Here is a 22,002-nt window from a genome sequence, read left to right as displayed (position 1 = left end):
CCACGGATCTGAGAGTGGTAAGACTCTCGAGTTGGGGTCGGAAGTTGAAATTCCCAAGGAAGGGCTTTGCGTCCGGGAAAGCAGAGGTATTCAGCGGGAAGAGGACTCTCGAAAACAAAGTCGGAAAAGAGTTGCAAGGATGCCATGCCCTTAGTCTGGAAGGTGAGATCTTGGTTCTCGAGGATTTGGAATAAGAAACAGAAGATCCTGGGAATAGGGTTTTGCCCTAGGAATAGGAAGCTGAGGCTTTCGGGAACCATCGTCTCATTCTAGAACGAAGGTGGTAATACGTTCGGTTCAAGTGCTTGTATAGACCTCTCCTCAGTAATAAAGATACTATTATGGGGGGGGACCAATCCATCTTCTGGTCCCCAATATTGTGTCGATCTTCTCTCTCTCTCTCTCTCTCTATTTCTCTCTATATCTTCTGGCTTCAGTATTAAGTGATAAATTCTATTTATCCGAGTATATTCTATATTGCTATGCGCTCTCGTTTGTGACAGGCACCCTCGTGAGCTTGTACGCAGGATGTGCATGTCCAGGCACTTTAGATTAGTTGCATACCCTTTGATTGCACATGAGCATAGCCAATGCTTGCTATGTGTAGGCATTGAGAAGTGTTCCCATACAATTGCATTAGTAGGTAATAGTTGCATGTGAACTACCGCTTATTAGTATTTTCCAACTTATCAATAAGTGACATTCAAGCATTATTTTCAAGATCGTGGAGGCTAAATAAGTGACTACTCGACCCAGCACTAAACTCCTATATACGTGACCTTAAGGGTCACCTCTCAAAGCAAGAAACAGTACCCTCAGCACCCGTACCTAGTACCCGCAGCTTCAGTAACCAGCGTTTCAGCCATCACTAAGGCTATCAGCAAAATCAGTCAGCATTTTCCTTCGTTCAGCCTTCAAGTGTTAGGTGCAACGGAATGAATGTTTGCGCTTTGCTCAAGATGAGTGCTCCGAACTGTGCTCAAGGTTCCTTTTGTTCTTATGGAAGGGAGAGCCTTTCGTTCTTAATGAGAGAATGCTATTATCGCAAACAAAGTGAATGGACACTGTGCGTGCAAGTGTATGAGACTGAGAGATAGAGAGAGAAGAGAGATATGACGTTGTAAAACCCTCCTCCGAAGGTCCCACTCTCGTCGACGAGAGTGGTCTACTTATTATTGCACAAACTGGTACAAACGGTATGCATGAGATTGATGCAAGTCTAGGCCATGTTGACGATGATGACGGGGATGACGACACCGACACTAGGGCTGAAATCTGCAATCTTTGATCTGCTGTCCAAAACGCTATGGGTTGAAATTTGCGACTAGTCCAAAAACGTTGATTTTGGGGGCTGTTTATGTAGGTCTTTGTCGCTGAAAATCTGCAGGTTCTTAAGGGCTGAAAACTGATGGTCTTTTTGGGCTGAATCTGTTACTTTCTTAGGGCTGAATCTTGCTGGTCTTTCTACTGTTGAAAATCTGCATGGCTGAACTTGCAAAGACTGGAATCTGCAAAACGCTAGGAATGTCAAAAACGCTAGGGTTGCAAACTTCAGAAAACGCTAGGATCTGGGGACTCCAAAACGCTAGGTTGCTGGGTCTTTGTGGCGATGATGGTGATGCAAAACGCTAGGCTTTGCTTGCTTGCGGCGAGGATCTGCTGATGCAAAAACGCTAAGGCAAGGGGCTTTCCGGCGATAATCCAATGCTGAAAACGCAATGTTGATGCAGATCTAGGTGAGGGTGCTTGATGGAGAAAACGCCAGGGGATGCTGATGGTTCTTCTTGCTTGGTGGGGGAAACCGCCAAGGTCTTGTTGAGAAGTTGCCTGCTGAGCTTGGCTCCTGTTGCCTCTTCTGCCATTTAGTGCTAGTCTAGGTTTGCTTATATACAAACTTACTCAATTTGCCCTACCTACTTTCCAACAAAAGTCACTTAAGAATAGTAACTGAAAAATGTCAAAAATAGGGAAAATAGGCTAAATGCACTGGAAAATTCCCCTGAAGGATTCTAATGAATTCTGATGGGAATGCTGATGATCATGCTGTTTGCAACTAGAGGATATGCATCTAAACTAAGTGATTGGGCATGCACGGTCTACGAATAGACTCACAAAAGTGCCAGATCACTTCTAATCTAGACTGACTGGATTGATTGAACCTTGATCATGATGTAGCTTGTCCACGGACACAAAGGGTTGGATGTGTCACGTGTCATCAAGCCTCAACACCAGCGTTTTGACAACCTCAGCACTAGCGTTTTTCAACCAGCATCACCAGCGTTTTTAGCCAATATCGCCAAGGATTTCAGCGCTTTGTTATCAGCGATTTCAGCCCCAATCATGAGCGTTTTCAGCCCACAGTCGTCAGCGTTTTCAGCCATAGCAGATTTCAGCCTTTACCACCAAGTAGCAGATCCAAGGAGAGCGCCCTTAGCGTTTTCAGACTCCAGTCTGTAGCCTCTCAAGTACCATCAGTACCAAGCATCCACCGCAAATACCCGTCAAGCGTCTCAACATCTAGGACCATTGTATCAACATTTGTGCAATCTAAGCAAATACCTCTCTAGCGATAGAGAGAGGGTGCCCTTGGAGGGGGGTTTGTAACCCCATCTGGTGTCAGTCTTCTTTGTCTCTCTCTATCAATCTCAGAACCTTCACTACCAGTATCACTCTATCTTCTTTTTCGTCTTTGCACATTTCTCATGAAGTAAAAGGAACTTTCATTCAGTAAAAGGAACCTTGAGTACGCAATGAGCACTCATCCTGAGCATACACCATCAATCACTTCCGTTGCACATTACATTCACATTTAATAGAGCCCTTTTCAAAACTTGGCCAAGTTTAAATACAAAAGGGGAAAAAAATTAATCAAAGCGTACCAAGCAAGGGAGTGTGAGATTGTATTCTATGCAACCTAGAAACTCATCGCAAGCTTCCTCCTGCAATTCACGTGCGTTCTCTCTCTCTCTCTCTCTCTCTCTCTCTCTCTATCTCTCTCTCATAACAGGTCTTGAGTTCAACTCTCCTCTTCGGATAGATCTTTAAGGTCTCTTGGGATAGTTTCCCACGATGTCTCTTCTTCTTCTTCTTCTTCTTCTCTCTCTCTCTCTCTCTCTCTCTCTCTCTCTCTCTCTCTCTCTCTTTGATGAGCCCATGCGTGCCCACGATCTCTTTCTATGAGAATGCACAATCTTTTTCTCTTCACATTGGAGAACCACTCTCTCTCTAGAAAGGCTAGCGCTACACACACAGAGAGAACTCTTATGGAGAGGTTTTGTGTGCCTGCATTAACAGAGAGAAGCACTATATAGAGGTACACCTCTCTCTCTCTCTCTCTCTCTCTCTCTCTCTCTCTCTCTCTCTCTCTCTCTCTCTCTCTCTGAGAGGAGCAAGCGGAAAATCTGCAATTGACTGAAATATATCAGAAGTATAAAAGAAATATATGATTTTCTTCGAAAATCAACAAAAATAAAGTAAAGTTTGTTGGATTTTTTCAAAAATCAGCAAGAGTAAAGTGAAATTCTTTGATTTACTGTTAAAAAAATGAGCAAAAAGAGTGTTAAATCGATAAGTTCTGATAGAAACCAACAGAAAAATTCACGGAATTTCTTGCATAGTTGCTTACGAGAAGAAAAAAAGACCTTTCATTTTAAATTACTTGAAATTAAGGTTATCTGACTTCAATCAATCCATAGATGTGCACATGGTCCTTCTTGTAGCCAAGCCAGCTCTGAAACCATGAAACGAACTCACGGAGGATCTCCTGGCTACATGGACCGCCTATGGACAGGTGTCGGACGAACCACCCGACGATAGCCACCATTCGGTAGCACCCCCTTGTTGGGTCTTTTAAGGCCCGACGTCCCATACCACCTGGCTTGACCTCCTCGAGGTGACCTCGCGCACTCCTAGCCTCGCAGGCTAATTAATGGCACTTTGCGAGTAGAGGTGGATAATTGCAAATGAGGCCTTGGCCTCCTTTTATAAAAGAGGCTTGCCACACTAACCGGGTTCACATTACGTTCGCCCGGACATTGGACACCCATCCCAACGGTGTCATAGGCTAGATTCTCTCTCCTTTAATCAGGACATAACATTTTTGGTGAGAGATGAAGATCTTGTGTGGTGTTTGATAGACCTTGTATAACCCAAGGAAGAATTGTAGGGCCCAAGATCCGTCATCTCAAAGTCAACTCAAGTGACTTCATAATGCTCGGAATCTTGTCTGAGGATGTCATCAAACTACACTACAATGATACTTTGGAAACAACATAGCAATTGGAATCCCCAAGAGTATGTCCTAGCTCGATGTGTGAAGAAATCGTCAATCCTTTGGTACCAAGCTGTAGGGCCTGCTTGAGGCTGTACAATGCAATTGATACACATGATTCTCTTTGCCTAGAACTCTTGAGTGAGTCATTGTGACAAAATGAATTTTCAAAACGAAGTATAAGGCTAACGGTTCCTTAAAGCAGTACATGGCCAGACTTGCGGCTAAAGGGATTTGCAGGGTGCCCTAGCGTGGACTTTGATGATACTTTTGGTCCTACCCCTCGCATGACTACTATCCAGGTAGTAACCTCGACAACAACCCATCACCGCTTGTCTATCTTTTAGATGGGTGTGAAGAGTGCATTCCTTAACAGCAAACTCACTACAGAGGCTTATGTGGGATAGATGACTTTCCGCTTTGTAGGGTGAGGAACCAACGTCGAGGTGTTGTTTTGCTCTCATTGCGTCTAACTCCGAATGCATGCCACATGTCCAAGAGTCATGCTCAAGGGCTTTTTTCACCAAAGAAGGCTCAACAAGTGTAGGTGGAATTTGCGACATGAAGGCGAAGTTCACGAACTGATTTTCCCAAAAAATAGGCCTCTTGCTTTTGAGCCGTCTTGAGCGCAAAAGTTGTTGGTAACTCTGTCACTCTTGATGAGGATACCGTTTGATTTAGCCAAATAAATATATGCTTCTCCTGACGAGGTGTTGTCGATGTACCTTCAATAGAATCCTCTGGACCATTAAATTTATCCTTTGAACTTGCATGATCTTGGGAGTATACTCACTACTTTGTTGGTGAAGCCGACATAGGAATGTCCCTTGCACGTGGTGTAGTGGACAGTCCCTTGCACACAATGGCATGGTCTTAGGAGATGTCCCCTCTTAAATAGCAGTGAAGGTCTCCTTGAATAGCTTCACGACTCATTGTAGTAGCCATGATATTCGGTTCATCAAGTAGGGCACCGTTGACTCTTGAAAAATAGCCAACAAAGATAACCTTGTCGACTTAGGACCCAACTTTGTCCGTCTCTCTTTGAAACTTGTACAATGGCAAGACACCCAAACACTCTGAAGTGTGCAACTTACGGTTTGTGCGCGAAGTAAACCTGGAAAGGTGTCATATCCTCCAAAGCGGCAATAGGTGATCTGTTATAGTCTGTAGATAGTCTGCTATAGAGAAAGCCTCTGCCCAAGAAACTTGAGGAAGGGAAACATGCTCAAGTATCCGTCAGCCATCTCCACAATTGTCTTGTTCTTGTGCTCACAACTCCATTCTCCAATGTAGTGTAGGGAGTAGTCAAGTGGTGTTGGATGCCGTTTGTCTTGTACCACTACACAAACTCCTTGGAGATAAACTCACCCCGAAATCCTTCGTTGACCATAGTCCTCTAATCTCGAAAGAAGATAAAAGTCCTCGACTTCAGTTTCAAGAGGTAAACCCAAGTGTACCTGCCAAAATTATTCAAGACTCACGAGCATAAGCTTGTATAGAAATGTACTAAAGGATGGGACCCTACATAGGTCCACACGTGTCCACATGAATGGGTGCAAGGGGCTTTCTAGTGGGCTTGCTTCGAAAAGGCCTCTATGCGATGCTTGCCCAACTGACAAGCGCTTCAAATGCCATATTGATAGTGAATGTTGTGTAGTCCCTCCATGAAAGACTCCCTAGTTGCCTTCTATAAGTTTCCGCAGTTCAAGTGACCAAATCTCGCCTGCCACAATGAAGAAGAACCTGCTCCACGAGAAAGAAAGGTAGTGAGTGTGAAGAGAGAACCTTCTTGATCACCATGTGCTAAAACGGAGCTTGTCATTGAATCGGACATCATAATCTTACTTTCGCCAAAGAGTACCTTTGCTCCCTAGGAATCTATGCTAGCCTTAGATAGTAGGTTAAAGGCCATGTTCGGAGCATTAAGTGCCTCCAGAGTACCATATTCGAGATCGATCCAAGAGTAGATCGATATCTTGCCTCCATAAGACACAATCGGGAATCATTGAGAGTGATAGATTGCCCGTGGAGAGAGCTGAACTACTCCCTCATTGGAGTCATGTGTGCTGTAGCACCGTTGCCCACAATCCAAGCTCTAGAGTGAGACGAAGTTTGGTGCCACCAATTTAGCCCATTGCCATGCACATGGATAAACATATGTAGTTATTATGATTGCTAAATTTTGTACGGCGCCTTGGAGAGATGACCTTGGACAGATGGACACCTTAGTGTCACAAAATGATGACATGGCATGACCACCTGGACAGATTCCAGATAAAATGTTATATGGGTTCTCGTCAGATGGGGCCAAGGGGACACAAAGAATTAGAGAACTGAAGCTCAAAGTTATACCAACTTATGGTACCGCTGCCGAGGGGCCTAAAACCCTAAAGACCAGAAGCTTGCACTTGGAAAGAGAGTTCTGTAAATTGCGTTGACATGTTGATGTGGCAGATTGTACGGATGCTGACGTTGCAAACTGTACAAAAATTCCGCGTTTTGGCTGTGACACATGGCAAGCTGTACGGATTTTCGCGATTCTTGCTGACAGCTTTTTGGGAGTAGACGCTTTTGGATTTGATTGCTTTTGAACTCACCGGGCACAAGGAAAGAAAGGAAAAGGGAATCAGCTGGTAGATCCGAGAATTCCCGAGACCCAAGATAAGATTTTTGAAGCAGATCAGTATACGAGAGATTTAAGAAGTCTCAAGCACGACATAAGAAGGCATCCGACAAGAATTGACACGACTTGCAGCTGAAGGAAGATGATTGGGTGCTCTTACGGTTTGAGAAAGCACGCCTAAGGAAACATAAGGGAGAGGAGCGGCTTTTTCCAAAGCTAAGAATGCGGTACTATTGCTCTTTCCAAATTCAAGAGAAGTTAAATGATGTATCCTTCATACTGAAGTTGCCGGATACTTGGAAGATTCACAATGCTTTTTATGTTAGTCTCTTGAAACCTTTTAAGGGTGACGTGCTAGTCGACAGGGACCCTGAGGAGCAACTTGAAGTAGAAGAAAGCGAGGAGATACTCGTTCTTGAATAGATACTGGCTCATAAGGAAAGAAAAGTGAAAGGTAAAGTGATACGGCGGTTCTTAGTTAAGAACTATCCGGCATTGGATGCGAAGTGGATGGAGGAGGAGGACCTAGGAGATACTCCTCAGATATTGGAACTTTACCTCGAGGTTTTCAGTTTAGCTTTGACTATTCCGAGAGATCCCGTGGATCAGCAGGGTTAAATTTGGTGCAGACGGGACTGCACAAGAGAGGAGTCACTCCGCTCCGCTCCTGTATCACAGGTTACCCAGATGGAATAGTCTCTGATTTTCCTTTGGGTTTCAAGGATATCGATGAGCTGACAGTATTCCGCTATATGACTTTATGAAAGAAGGAACTGGGAATTTTTGACATGAATCTGATTTACATGTGCTCTCTCATGTGAGTCGTGTTTGAGTACATGTTTGAAAGACGAAATGACTGCAACATTTCGGTCTTGAGATTCCATATGAGATGGACATGCAATAAAAATTAGTCAATCCGACATCAGTGAGATCCGGTGTGGATGTAGATGCGATTGCTAAACACGTTGCCTAGAGATCATGGTCTGAGATCTCAATGGACTTTATGTGATTTGATTTGAATGTGGTTTGAATGCTTAGTGACTGTCGTCTTTGTGCAAGTGCTGGATTGGTGTGGTCTAGTACGCCAATGCTTAGAGTCGGTGTCTACTGAACTGATTTGTGGCTTATGTCTGATTTTGCAGGCATAATCAGGCATAATCGAGGGCAATTACAATTCTTTCAAGAGGGGGGGTATGCCACAAAATGATGACGTGGCATGACCACCTGGATAGATTCCAGATAAAGTGTCATAAGGGTTCTCGTCCGATGACGCCAGGGGACACAAAGAATCAAAGAGTTGAAGCTCAAAGTTGTACCAACTTATGGTACCCCGACGGAGGGGCCTAAAACCCTAAAGACCAGAAGCTTGCACTCTGAAAGAGGTTCCGTAAATCGCGTTGACATGTTGATTGGCAGATCGTACGGATGCTGACGTGGTAGGTTGTATGGAAATTCCGCGTAATGTGCTGGTTGTGCCACGTGGCAGGTTGAAATGGGCTCGTAGGGTGGTAGATTGTAGCTTTCACCCAAATCTTTACTTGATAAACTTTACTTCACTTTACAACACAAAGGAACTTCACGAATAAGCCTATGATTGTAATTCAACACTTCAAAACAAAACACGGCTTGGTAGCTAGAGCGCCCCTAAGCAGACAACGCCATCCTATAGGCCGCAAAGATTGGCGCCCCTTTCGGTATTTCTTATTCTTATTAAACTTGAGATAAAACCTGCAAGTTCCTACGAGCTGTCCCGCTTTTACCGGGCTGAAAATGGCCTACTCTAGCCTGACTTCGGCAGCATAACTGCAGTAGGAGGCTTCACAGAATAAATCCCCATGCAAAAGGTGACTTCCCTGGCGCATACGAGCACTTTCCCAAACTTGGCAAGAATCTGCAGCACGCTGAATTCCTTGTTTTTTGCCCCAAAAATGCACCAGATCACCCGTACAACGATCCCATCACTTCCTCGAAGCTCGTGAGGGTATTAGGGATCAATTAGGGTCAAAACCCTAAACCTGCAAAAATACACAGCAGGCTGTAATTCACTGTTTTGGGCTCCGTTTCTCTTGCCGGTCGCATCCGTAGCAAGCCCTTATACTCCCGCGCCTGTAGGGCTACTTGCCCTTTGAATCGGATGAGATTTCTCGCGTGAAATCTCTCCGAATTCACCTGTACCTGCAGGGGACTAGCAATTAGCTTATCTTGTACCTGGACAAGAGGCTCTTGCCTCGGCATACGTGCATGAACCCACACAAGTGTACATACAGATGGAAAGCCCTCGAGCGGGGCATTACGATTCTGTATTCAAAGGGGGAGAGAGATGCGCAAGAGCGGAATCATCGCGCTACATAAGACTAAGGGAGAAGGCAAGCTTTCCATTAAAGCTGTGATCAGGTGCACCCACTACTCACATACACTTGTGCTCACTTAGAAGCAAAAATCAGCGCCCCTCTTCATGTAGACTCCACAAATTGCTCTGGAGCCGCCATGTGTCCACTTTGCCTCTTTTGAGTTAATTCCCTAGTACCCACCAACTTATAAAGTGTAGCGAGGGGCCTAAATGACTTTGAACTGAGCCTAGACACCCTTATACTGCTCGGATTCCAGTGCCGACAGACCCGACCATCTCGTGGCGACCTGCCCTTATCGACTGTGATTGAAACTCTCGACCGTCGGTTGTTTCACACTGGCCATACAATGTCTGGCCATTTGTGACAAGAAAAATCAAGGGAAAGAAACCAACAACTAAGGTTAGTGGTTGCCACAGCCTCGTGACACAGGCTGTACGGTTTTCTGCGATTCACGCTGGCAGCTTTTTGGGAGCAGAGGTTTTTGGATTTGACTGCTTTTGAATTGATTGCTCTCGGGGCTCTGCTTTTGGGGCTTCCCTTGTAAGAATAAAAGAGCCCTTTGGGCCTCACTCTGTAGAGCATCTGGTTGCAGAGTCTGAAAGCACTCAGCAGAGGTCCCTTGGGAGTTGTACTTTGCGTTGATTAATGATAAGGAAATATCGAAAGGGGTGCCATACTTTGGGGCCAGTACCTCTGGGCACGAAACTACGCCGGCCCTTGTCGACTCTCTCTCTCTCTCTCTCTCTCTCTCTGCGTTAAAGCTCAGAGGTTGTGACGTTTCTGTTTGTGTGTTGCTATTGATTTCTTGCTTGGAGTGTCCAAGCTTGGTACACCTTGGTGCCTTGGTAGGCATTTGGAAGCAGGGCGACCCTCTTATTTGGCAAGCATATAGGGAATGTGGACACTTGGTGATTCATGCAAGGCAACCGGAGCTCATACATGGCAAGTGGGGGCTCATGCAAGTCAACGGGAGTTCATGCATGGCATGTGGCAGTACAAGTTAACTTGAGTTCATCCATGGCAAGTGGAGGTCATACATGGTAGGTGGCGACTCATGCAAGGCAGTCGGAGATCATGCATGGTAGGTGGTTGCATGGCAAGTGGCCACATATGCAAGGTGGGTGCACCGGGCAACCACTCATTAACTCGGCTACCACCCATTTGCAGTTAGGAATGGTCATTTTCAGCCAAGGGCGCCTCCACACAGATACAATGGCAGCTAGGTAGGAGGCCATAATCCCCACTCTATCTCCAAAAGCGAGGGAAGCTAGTTATTTGAATGAATTCTCAATAGTGACAGAGCTCATGATTGCAATTGTGGAATTCTTCCAATCACTTGGGATGTCAAAGGAGTAAAGTGAGGAGCTCTGAGAGTTGACTGAGGATGCATGGGGAGGTTAGTATGGCTTTTAGCATCAGACTCATGACATTCAACCACTGAATATTCCTTATTAGATGGGATACTTCTGGGAAACCAATGACTTAGGATATCAAGAGCTCGGATCTCAAATGAGACTCCTTATTGGATGAGATACTTCTGGGAAACCAACGACTCCGGTCAAGAGCTCTGATCTGGATTGAGAAAAGTAATTGTCCCTCGGAGTGACCCTCGAAAATTTTTAAGCTAACTTGAGTTGTTTTGTAGATATGTTGTAATCGTGGATGATTACTTTCTTTCAAGAAGGGGGGATGTCACATTGCTTACATGTCAAGCCACTGAAAAACGGAGCCAACCTGTAGATCCTCGCCGAGGGGCCTAAACCCTAAGTGAAGAAGTAGCAACAAAGAAGCAGCAGCAGAAGAAGTTTTATAGACTTGCAAAGTCTTGCCGATTGGCCTATTTTTCAAAGACAAGTTCCGCTAACTTATGGGACCTCGTCCGATGGAGCCCAAGTGACCTAAAGGCATTAAAATAAAGCAGGATCACACACACACACACACACACACACACACACACACACACACACACACACACAATCTCTTGTGTAGAAGCTGATGACATGGCAGTTGAACCCCCGCAATTTGCGTTGACATGTTGACGTGGCAGACAATACAGAATCCCGCGTTTTACGTTGCAACTGTACGGATTTCTGCAATTGGTGTTGGTTGCTTTTGGACACTTGCTTTTGGACTTGAAGCTTTTGAGTTTGACTGCTTTTTATGTAAATTGCTTTTAGAGGCCAAGGGCCTTTAAATATGACCCATGGGCTCTCACTTTGGCAGTCTACCTGTGGGGAATGCAGAGTAGAGCCATGGGAGTTGTATTGAGTTCAAGCAATATAAAGAAATACCGAAAGGGGCGCCAAGGTTTGGGGCCGATGCTCTCTTGGGGTGGAACTCCGCCACTCCGCGTCTTGTATGTCGTGGATCTCTTTCAGTTCAGTTGTTATTTGAAGTGCTTAAAGTTGTTCAGTCTGTTCTTTTCCGTTCGCACATGGTGCTTGTCCCTGTGATAGCATTTACCTTTTACTTTCCTCATCAGTCGAGATTGGCCACATCCATTGTCAATGACCATGTGGAAGAGCAAAGAGGCAATTGTTATTTTGGGTACAAATGAGGTGAGTTTTGAGTAGATAGACTCAGAAGATAGTTAGAGGCCTTTGTCGACAATATTCAATACCTTGGATATGTTCTCTTCCTGAGATGGTTATATTGTCTTGTGGGTGACTACCATGGGTCTATACCTTGCACTTTCCTTCAAGGGCGAATCTGGGCTTATCCTGGATTCATCTAGGTATATGTTCTCTTCTTGAGATGATACGGTACATTGCAGATACTGGCACACATGGTTACAAAGAGTGTCTTGGAGAGAGTGGAGGACGACATCGGTCTTGGATACCATTATAGATCTCCCCCTAGCGTTCCTTTACAGACATATAAATGAACAATTAAAGTGACCAAAGCCTGTAGGGGAACGTGTAAATTTTACATGTTTCCCTACAGGCTTTGGTCACTTTATCTGTTCATTTACATATTCCCCTAGAGGCTGTGTTTTGTATATTTTATGTGATATTATGAGGACATGTGTTTTGTATATTTTATGTGATATTTGATTGATTGATTGAGAGAGAGAGAGAGAGAGAGAGAGAGAGAGAGAGAGATGAAATGAAATGAAATGTTATATTAAACGTCTTCAAAAGGCCAAAATGACCTATGAGACCAAACTGATACAATCTTGGTGGATCTAATACAATGTGTGGGTACAAAAATAAAAACGAAGTAAAGTGAAAAAACTAAAATCATCATCATCAATGCCCGAGGATATCTGGCATCAAGTGTTGTCCGAGAAAGTATTGCATGGGTCGCTGAAGAGCTTCGTCAATGCCGCCTCTGTAAATAGTCGTATTGGGAGACAGAATAGTCCTAATTCTTTGATGAAGCCTCCGTCGATGTCGTGTTCGCCCTTGTAGACGTGGGACTCTAGCTCTCTCGAGCTCAATGGCTCTGTCAACTAATATACCTCTGGTATAAGTGGGCTCCGAAGTCTGTTGTGAAGCATCATGCATCTCTTTGAGTTCAATTGTTATTTGAAGTGCTTAAAGTTGTTTCTTTTCCATTGGCACGTGGTGCCCGTCTCGTGACACTGTATTGCTTTCATGTTATTTTTAAGGCAAAATGGTTCCAAATTATTGGTAGTGTTGGATAAGGTTTTCTTGGCTTTTGGCCTAATATGATGCCTTCACGATTAGGTTATGTTTTAAAGTTTTCTTTTGGCAACTGGCAGGGGCACTCAGCAGTGGATGCAACTCCTCACACTGTTCCGGATGAGAGAGGAAGCAAGGAAGGGGAACCTAGTGAGACATTATGGATTGGCTTTCCACCACCTAGCAGGGTGGATGAGGATGGATTACGAAAAGCATTTATCTTGTTTGGTGAAGTAGAGAGAATCACTACTTTTCCAGATCGAAGTTATTGTTTTGTTCAGTTCAGAAATGTGGATGAGGCGACTCGGGCCAAAGAAGGGCTTCAAGGGAGACTTCTTAATGATCCACGCATATTAATACGATTTTCTAGCAATGAAGCTTCTAAACGGACTGCTAGAGTTGAGGGGTTTTATCATCTCCCTCATCATGTAGAAATGGGAGGATCCAGGCCTTTTGGTGGTTTTGATTGGCCTGGTGCTATGCACCCCCCTAATAGATTTTCTGTTGGTCATCATGACTTCAACAGAACTACTAAGGGCTTTGCAAGGCCTGCTGGGGGTATTTCTGCTGGGCTTTTGGCTGCCCCCCCTCTGAGAGGCGGGCTGCCTGATGGTAGTGATTACTTTGATGGCAGGTTACGACCTGGAGATGCTCTGAGTAGGCCCCTGCTTGAGGACCCTGGTGCTGCTGAGAGAGACTTTGTACCGAGAGAGCATAAAAGGCCTAATCTAGGTGGGTCAGGGTACTTGGAAGGATATGTTGAAGGTGGTGCTAATTTTGATACTCGATACACGGAAGGATTTGGAAAAGCTTGGGTGCCTTCTAATGAACCTTGGCATTCAAATCTCATGCTATATAAAGGAGTGCACTCAGGTTTGGAGAGGGGTCATGCAGGTGATTCTTTTATGGCAGGAATTGGGACACCAGATCAAGGAGCCGCTTGGAGAGGATCTATTGCCAAGGCAGGAATTTTCATTTGTCGTGTGCAAAGTTTCCCTGTTGGCAAAGGAATTGACGACTCCTTGTAAGAATTTACCTCTCTTTCACGTGCTCATTCCGCCTTCTTGATTGCTGATTAGATTTTGTACCTTGCTTCTTTAGGCTTGATAATTCAATTTGTGTTTTTTCAGGCCAGGAGTCGTCAACTGTGTGGCTCGAACCTCACTTGATATGCTAGCACAACATTTCTACCAGGCCGTAGACTATGGCATTATTTACTTCACTCCAAATGGGGATGGTGAAAACGCTTCTTTTCAAGAGTTTGTCAGCTATCTGGGGGACAAGCGGCGTGCCGGAGTTGCGAACACAAGCGATGGAACAACATTGTTTTTAGTACCGCCATCTGATTTTGCAGAAAATGTTTTGAAGCTGCACGGTGACTGCCTCTTTGGGCTAGTCATCAAATTCCCTCAGGCAGAAAGCACTCCTCCAAACCATCATCAGCAGGCAGGTTTATTTCCTTCGCAAGGTCCCCAGCAACATCGTGCTCATCTACAGTCAAGAATGGTGACAAAAGAAGAGCCGACAGAAAGTACATCAGCAGCTGCTACAAGGTTCCCGCAAAGTCAATCAGCAGACCCGCAACAATCGATCTCGGAACTTAGTTATTCCTCTGCTTCACTATTAGGGGCTCCTAGCTTCAGACCGCTTGATGATGCAGAAGCTAACGGGGGCGCTACACCTTCCACTGCTGAGATCTTGGAAAATGAAAGTGAGACTAGGGCTAAAGGAAGTGGAGCAGTACAGGACCATATAGGAAGCTTTCAAACACCCTGGTCAGGGCAGATGCATCACTGGGATCCAGCTAGTGTTTCATCAACCTCAACTGATTCAAGCTTACGTATTCCGGGGGCAGGAGGCTCTGAGGCAAGACCAAGTGGAGCAGCGGTAGGATTTCTGACTGAGGCGTAGGCTCCAGAGAAGTACATTTAGCTATTCTACCTTAGCAATGGTTTAGTTTCTCATACTGCTCATGTTGATTCCGTTTATGTTCAGGAACAAGTTCTTGCCAATCTACAATCTGTTTCAAAAGATTCAACGGCAGCCACCCAAGCCTTGTTAAGGCAAGCGTTGCTGTCTCAGGGTGGTGCCACTGACGGATCAAATTCGACTGGCAACACAAGTGCTGCTGATGCTTTAAGGACAGGTGTCGTGCGTCGTGATGGTGGCTCTAACGGTGGGGAGGCAAGTAATCGTTTTCAAGCAACGCTTCAACTGGCAGCTGCACTTTTGCAACGAATGCACAACGGCAAAGGACCTGCAGGTCCAACTTGATGGAGCTCAGGTATTTGTCGCCTCTAGTCATTCTAGTGTGCATCGATGTTTGTTTTATCATCTGCATACATTGTGCTTAAACATGTGAGCTCCGAGTTAAGGTGCATTTGAACATGTGGAAGGGCATGGAATAATAGGCAGCAAGCCCTAGGTTTACAGAAATGAAAGCTGGTCTAGTTGGTACGAGTACAGGAGTATTAGTGATCTGTATGTGATGACAGTTTTGTGGCTCGCCATTTGCATATATGGCAAAGATTGTGCAGGATGTAGAACCCAGATTGTCTAGGGAGTCCATATTGTTGGGTCGAAACTCTTTTTGAATCCCTAGGATTTTTCGCCGTCTCACATTGCCCTTTGAACTAGTGAGCTGCCTCGAAATGCGACACGACAGTGCATTTGTCTCTGCTTTAGATTGAATAGTTTCTTCATCGGTTTGCAGGGTGATGATTCCTGAGGATTTGTTTAACTTCTTTAAAAAAAATCCTGAGGGGATTAACGGGAAAGAGGGCATTGTGACTCATGCAGTGCATTCTTTACGCAGAGAGGTCTGTAAAATAATTTACAACTACAAAGATAAATCTGAACACTAATAAACATATATACACAACAGCCATCTGTCATAACCTTTTGGTGAAGGAGAGGAACACAGTAGTTTAGTAAATTGATTTTTGAGAACTCATAAATAAGAAAGAACCCATTGTTGTGGCCAACTTAAGAGGAGGTTTTATAATTCAAACAGTAGGGTGTTATTGCAACCATAACTATACAACAAAGATTTGCCATCGTTGAAATGATGAAATCTGAGCAGAGAATTAAATTTTACTATCTTTGCTTTTGATTGCAACGGTTTTGTTAGTTACTTGTATAATGTTGCTGCTTCCAAACACTAAATGTAAGAATGTGCTGATTTGTGATATCTATGCTTTACACGGCCTATTAAGCCAAAATGATTTAAAGAAGTATTTTTGTGAATTTTGAGGAAAGTTGGATACGTGCTAGTAGGAATTTGGGATCCACAGCTTCAAAAGTTTGTAAGCTTCAATGGCCGTCAGGTATTGCAATGAAGGCATCATTTTTCCCAACACTGCTATTCATAGTTTTCATACAGGCCAATCTTTAGGATGAGGATCAAACACCCTTTCTCTTAGTGCTTCAGTAGTGGTGATAGTCTGAGAGTTTGATTGCGTTCTCGTCAACGCCCATCTTAAGACACAATTTAGTGCGTCCCAACTTTGGTTGCTTTAGTGTCAAGGAGCAAAATTTGGAGACTCCATTAACGTTCCTGCAAATTTAAAAAATGATTCAAAATTTTTATTTTGGGATAGATGACAATGGGTTCTAGAAAAGTTAAGACTTTTATTGCAAAACCTTTAACTATAGCAAGCTATAGGGATTGACAAACTAAAGGAGAGAAGTGCCACCTTAATAAGTTTGCAAACTTGTAAGACTATATTAAAAAAAACATGTTGTCTCAAAACATTATGCAAAAGGTGACATTAACCTTGCTTCATGCCAAATAATACTTTGAAGATGCCAAACAAAACTTTGAAGTCCTATATCACTTAAGAATTCTTTTATCATGAAATGTGCCTAAAACCATTGTAATCTATAATTTGGCCAAGAAATCAATATGCTTACGAAATTGAAGGTTGTAGTTGTTCAAAGTAAGAAAAAGGGAACCAAGCACTAGTGAGCTCTAGTGAGTTTCTCTATTCCTTTAATGGGATCTTAAGTGTTGTGACTCGTGCACCAAGTTGTAGGTCTTTATGTAGCATAGATGGAATTGATTGGGGAATGTGGTAGATTCATATTCATGAATAAAATATTGGAACTATCACTTTGTTTGGCTCCCCTCAAAATGCTAAACATGGGCAAACCTCAAAATGCTAAACCTCAAAATGTTTGCCTCTTTAAATTCCGTTATGTGTACAAGATGTGGTAAGACATAAAATTGAAAGTAACCATTTTTTTTAAATGTGTCCTATAACTCGTAAAAAGTTCTTCATAGTAGCAGCAATTTATTGCAATGAATTCCCATGCACATTTGAAAGCACACAATCTACATCAATTTTACTACTCAATTTTCTACCTTGGGTTGGGAGTCGTTAAAATGGGATTGTGGGAAACAGCTTCATTCAATACAACAATATTTGTTACTACACTTGATAATATCAACCATTCTTTAGGTTTGAGGGAATTCTACAAGGGCAACGGAATTTGCTAATAGAGCCATAGTACTAGTTTTAGTGTAAGCAAAACAAGGTTCTTATTTCAAGAAAATTCTATTGACAAGGAAGCTTAAAACCATTTACAAAAGGTTGGTGTCACACGATGTGAACTACTTTATGCTATGCTGCACTCGAGACTCAATGGGATTGTGGAAGAGTACAAGTTGAGTTTTATCAAAGAAGTGTTAATTGGAACTTGACATTCAAGATGGGTTATTGAGATAAGGATGGGTTATTGAGATATTGATATTCAAGATGGGTTATTCTATTTGGTAAGCTACCGAAGCTTCAACGAGAGTGTACTAGAACTTTCATTTCTCAACAATGCACAAAGGAGGAATATTGAAAATTTATTTTTAGGTACATTTTTTCCCTTTGAATATCTTTCTTAGGTTTTCCAAAGAAACAAATTTGACTTAAAAAACGTTGCATTTAGTTTTTATGGAAGTAAATACAAGGCATCTCATGTACAATTCCGAAGTCATCTTGTATGGAACAAGGTAGACTTACATTCTCTACGCATTCCTCCATAGTACATTCATAAATCATTCAAATATAGACAAAGCTTCATGTTACACTATGTGATAGAAGCTGCGACTCTTATCATTTTTAGCATACAAAACTACACATATTCAAGTGCATACTTTATCATCGACTTGAATTTTGGATAATCTTAAGATGTAGTACGTGATGGTGATATATTGTCTAGGTGTCATTAGTGCCATTAATCTATCCCAATCTTTGCAAGTTGTTAGTTTTGAGGCTAAAACTATTATGAATCATCAAAGAAGTTACGAAATATACATAAGTATTTCTTAATCATACTATATCTATGTTTTGAGAACAAGTCATAACTTGTAACTCGACCGTAGTCAAGTTCATCCAACAATATTGAGTTCTCAAATTTGATTTCACCCAAACATCTAAGACAAGCCCTTCCTAAGGAATCTTTCCTTAGCAAGGAAAGGATTTGTGTGTGCGCTCGCATGCATGTCCACAAGGCCTTGCTAAGGAAAGGATGAAATCCTTTTTTTTGGCCTTCCTTTGACTCGGCTAGCCTTGATGACTCCTAAACTTAGTGCATGACTCATGGGCTCATCTTACTATCTTAGGTGTAATTTGGGTGAATTTCAAAATTGACTACCAATAGAAATTAAGTTGGGTTTTACTTTTTCCTCGATCATTATGCGAGCACGAGGGGGATATCAAATATGCTTTCTTATGCTGGTCGTGTATGAAAGAGGGGTTTTCCATTAGCACTCGGTTTTGGTTTTCCCTAGAAGGGGCTCACAACCTCTCTTGGTGTCATTTTCTAAGTAAGGGGAGGTGCCCATAGTCCAAGTAGTGCTATCCCTAGTAAAGGGATTAGTTCCTTGGTTTTTGTGTTGTCTTGATAGCTAAGGGTCTTTAAAGTCCATTAAAGAGCCTCTTCATACTGGTTTCCCAAAGCACAAGGCTTCAAAGCTCTCAAAGCATTCAAGGAAAAAAATCATCCTAACTCTTGCTGTTATCGTTAAGAATTTAATTGTTTTATATTCAAGGCACAACACTTTGCAATGTATATAGTATTCATCATATATAGGGATGATTTTGTAATTGTGATTTGGTAAGGAGCTAACAACAGATGTGTAGCTCTACTACATTGTCAAGCAAAGGGCAATATAGTTTCACATGAGGTTTGGAGTGATGTTGGCAAGTCTTTGCATGCAAAAGGGATTACTTTGTACGCATGATGGGAGAGAGCATGATTGACAAGTTAATGGAGCTAGTTTCTTTGGCCAAAATCCAAACTTTGAACATACCTTATGAAGAAAAAATTGTGGTCATTAGTTGAGGCAACCATTACACAACTACCTAGAGTCAAATGCCACACAAACTAGGGCACCATCTTCATCTATCAATTATGCTCCAAAGATGGGCAAGGGTTAAGAATTATCATAACTTCTTTGCAGAATAATTACATGCATGTTTTTCATGAGTGTACTAGTGCTCATGATGCTTTAATAGTCTTATTGAAGAACTTGGGGGCTAAAGCTAAACAGTCCAAAGTAGGTGTAAAGAGACAATTGTACAGACTCATAATAGACTCACTATAGAAGAGGATAAATACAATTGTACACACTCACTACATGAGAGGATAAAGACATTGCTATTTCAATCAATTAACTAGAAACCATTGCCACTCAACTCACCTATATCAAATGGGAGGTTCTGGAAGATGACAAAGTAGTCATGCTTCTCATTGCTTTGATCAAAAGCTATAATCACATTATGACCATTCTAGAGAATAAAGAATCTGCACTAGAGATTTTAGATGTCATCAGTTCCGTATAGAAAGAAGATATCATCAAAAGAGAGGTCGAATTCCAAGTGGAGGAGCGTTAGTTGTTGCGTCGGTATGTTCATCAATAAAGATAATACGAGATGCTACAATTGTGGCAAAATAGGGCATTTCTCTAAAGACTTCTTGGAGAAATAATCTTGTATGCATTGTGGTAAGAATGAACATCCTCCTTCCAAGTGTAAATCAAGGAAAGGTAAAGCCCTACATTCTAGAATAGTGTTAGTCTCCTATCTTCATAAGTTAACCCCTCTTTGTAGGAAACCTAGTAGGTGGTTCACTATACTCATCTTGAGTTGTTTTACCAAGTTGTACTAGCTTGAGATTCCCTATGAGCTCTATCTAAGAGCACATATTGTATCCATTTTCATCTTATGGAATTCTAGTTTATGGCTTGCTTATATTATTTGTAACAGTGTACTCTTAATCATGAATGGTTCTTTGCTCTATCCACCCCAATCGTATTAATAAGCACCTTTATGTGTATAGATTCCAATGATGTCCTTTCGCTAAGTTTTGATGGAGTTGTCAAGTTTAAGAGTAGTGGTTTTGCAAGGTGTAAATTAAGTTTAAGAGTAGTGGTTTTGCAAGGTGTAAATTAAGTTTAAGAGTAGTGGTTTTGCAAGGTGTAAATTGATTGAGTGACAATTTAATTTGAGGTGTGCATATTCTACCATTGTTTAGAAAATGTTACAAATATAGCTCAAATTATTGTTGCTATGATTGTAAATGTCAACGAGCACGTGAAATATTCCCAAGTGCAAAGTGAATACATGTGGAAAGCTTTGCAAGTATGAGACCCCAATTACAAACATGTAGCTGAGTTTGTGATTGTATGGACATTGAGATTGAGATGAACACGACCATGAACTAGAGACATGCCTCGGACTTGATTCAAAGATTTGTTCGTGTTGAAGAATCATCGACCGAAGATTGAGTGGAGTCTACAATTTACGTTTAAAGGATATTAATTTTACTTTGGTTATGGTTAGGGGATTGTTTACCTATCATATTCACTTTGTGTAAAAAAAAATCTTTCATAATTGTGGCCAAAAATTTCAAATAATGCACACAAATCAAATAGCAAAAATTCTATTTGTAGGTGTTGATTCCTCTGAATATGATGATTCATGAAAGCATTATCAATTGTCTTCTTTGTCAGCAAGGATTTTCATGCATATAATGTATGATTTTAGATTTCCAAGAAAACTGTTTTGAAGTGTAATTTAGTGAAAAACAGAAATCATTCTCCTGGTAGAAACATTAGACGTCGATGTTAGTAGCAAGAGTCGAATAATTGAAGAAGAATATCGTGGATTAGATGTTCATAGTTACGCAAAGGATTGCGATGATTTTTTTTTTTGCCAAATTCCTCTTAATAAAGAACAAGACTTCTTAAAATTTAAAACAAAAGATGAAAATGTGGAATTTATTGAATTAATACATTTTGATATTTCCAAGGACTCTAAAACAGTTTGTCATCAAAATGATAGTATATTCAACAATCTTGAGATGTGTGTGTGTGTGTGTGTGTGTGAGAGAGAGAGAGAGAGAGAGAGAGAGAGAGAGAACCATATCAGTTTCTTGTACCAGGGAGGGTGTTTCAAAGTTGGAGAGAATTGTGTGCGAGTATCTTGTGCATATGGGAGCTTTAATGAGGAAAACAACACAACTTCGTTGCATCACACTAATGTTGTTGTGAGGATCCATGTATATATGGAAGCTTTACCAAGGAACACTACCTAGTTAGAGTACTTTCTTTTCTGTCCTCACTCTTCTTCCATTTAATGAAAGTTGTCTTGGGTTTGCAAAAGCAATGTCGCAATGTCGTGTACGATGCTATGAGTAGGCATGCCATTGAAGAGTGTTAATAGCCTTGTTAATTTAGCTCAAAGTTGCTTTCTTTTTCAAGTTGGCAAGCATTTGTGCTCTTGCACAACATCAAAGGGTGTATTGCCTATAATGGTTAATCCAACATTTACAAACACAGTATTGAAGTATATGATTAAAGAATAGAAACTTTGCTACATCGCATTAACCATTATAGGCAATACAAGTTTCTAAAACACGAAATCTTCTTGAAATTCAAAAAATGAATTGAAACTCTCAGATCTTGTCTTCCCCTTATGTAGGTAGGTGATATGAACTAATGGATTCAAAAAAACTTGTTAGAAGATTTAGCAATGAAGAAAGCATTTAAGTTCAAATGGGATACATATCACCCTATGAAGCTTCACAACTAGCTTTGTAGAACTATAACGACGTTTGCTA

The 22,002-nt window shown here is 42.1% G+C and overlaps 1 protein-coding gene across 4 annotated transcripts in view; it reads left to right on the top strand.

Annotated features, from left to right (window-relative positions):
- Positions 1–21,585, top strand: part of LOC147426478 (flowering time control protein FPA-like) — a 47,413-nt gene extending 25,828 nt beyond the window's left edge. The window contains exons 3-6 of one of the 4 annotated variants that reach the window (XM_086498039.1): positions 12,969–13,912; positions 14,019–14,775; positions 14,884–15,172; positions 21,325–21,585. In XM_086498039.1, the coding sequence (XP_086354165.1) occupies positions 12,969–13,912; positions 14,019–14,775; positions 14,884–15,162 (1,980 nt within the window). In that variant the 3' untranslated portion in view covers positions 15,163–15,172; positions 21,325–21,585. Of the gene's footprint in view, positions 1–12,968; positions 13,913–14,018; positions 14,776–14,883; positions 15,173–15,601; positions 21,239–21,324 lie in introns of those variants that run through there. The other 3 variants (XM_086498042.1, XM_086498041.1, XM_086498040.1) reach the window with 3 other exon arrangements.
- Positions 21,586–22,002: the final 417 nt, after the last annotated feature.

Source organism: Adiantum capillus-veneris, chromosome 24 (assembly GCF_014529385.1).
Source record: "Adiantum capillus-veneris isolate H3 chromosome 24, ASM1452938v2, whole genome shotgun sequence".
NCBI lineage: Eukaryota > Viridiplantae > Streptophyta > Polypodiopsida > Polypodiales > Pteridaceae > Adiantum > Adiantum capillus-veneris.
Note: the sequence above shows the minus strand (reverse complement) of the source record. Positions and strands in the feature narration are given on the sequence as shown.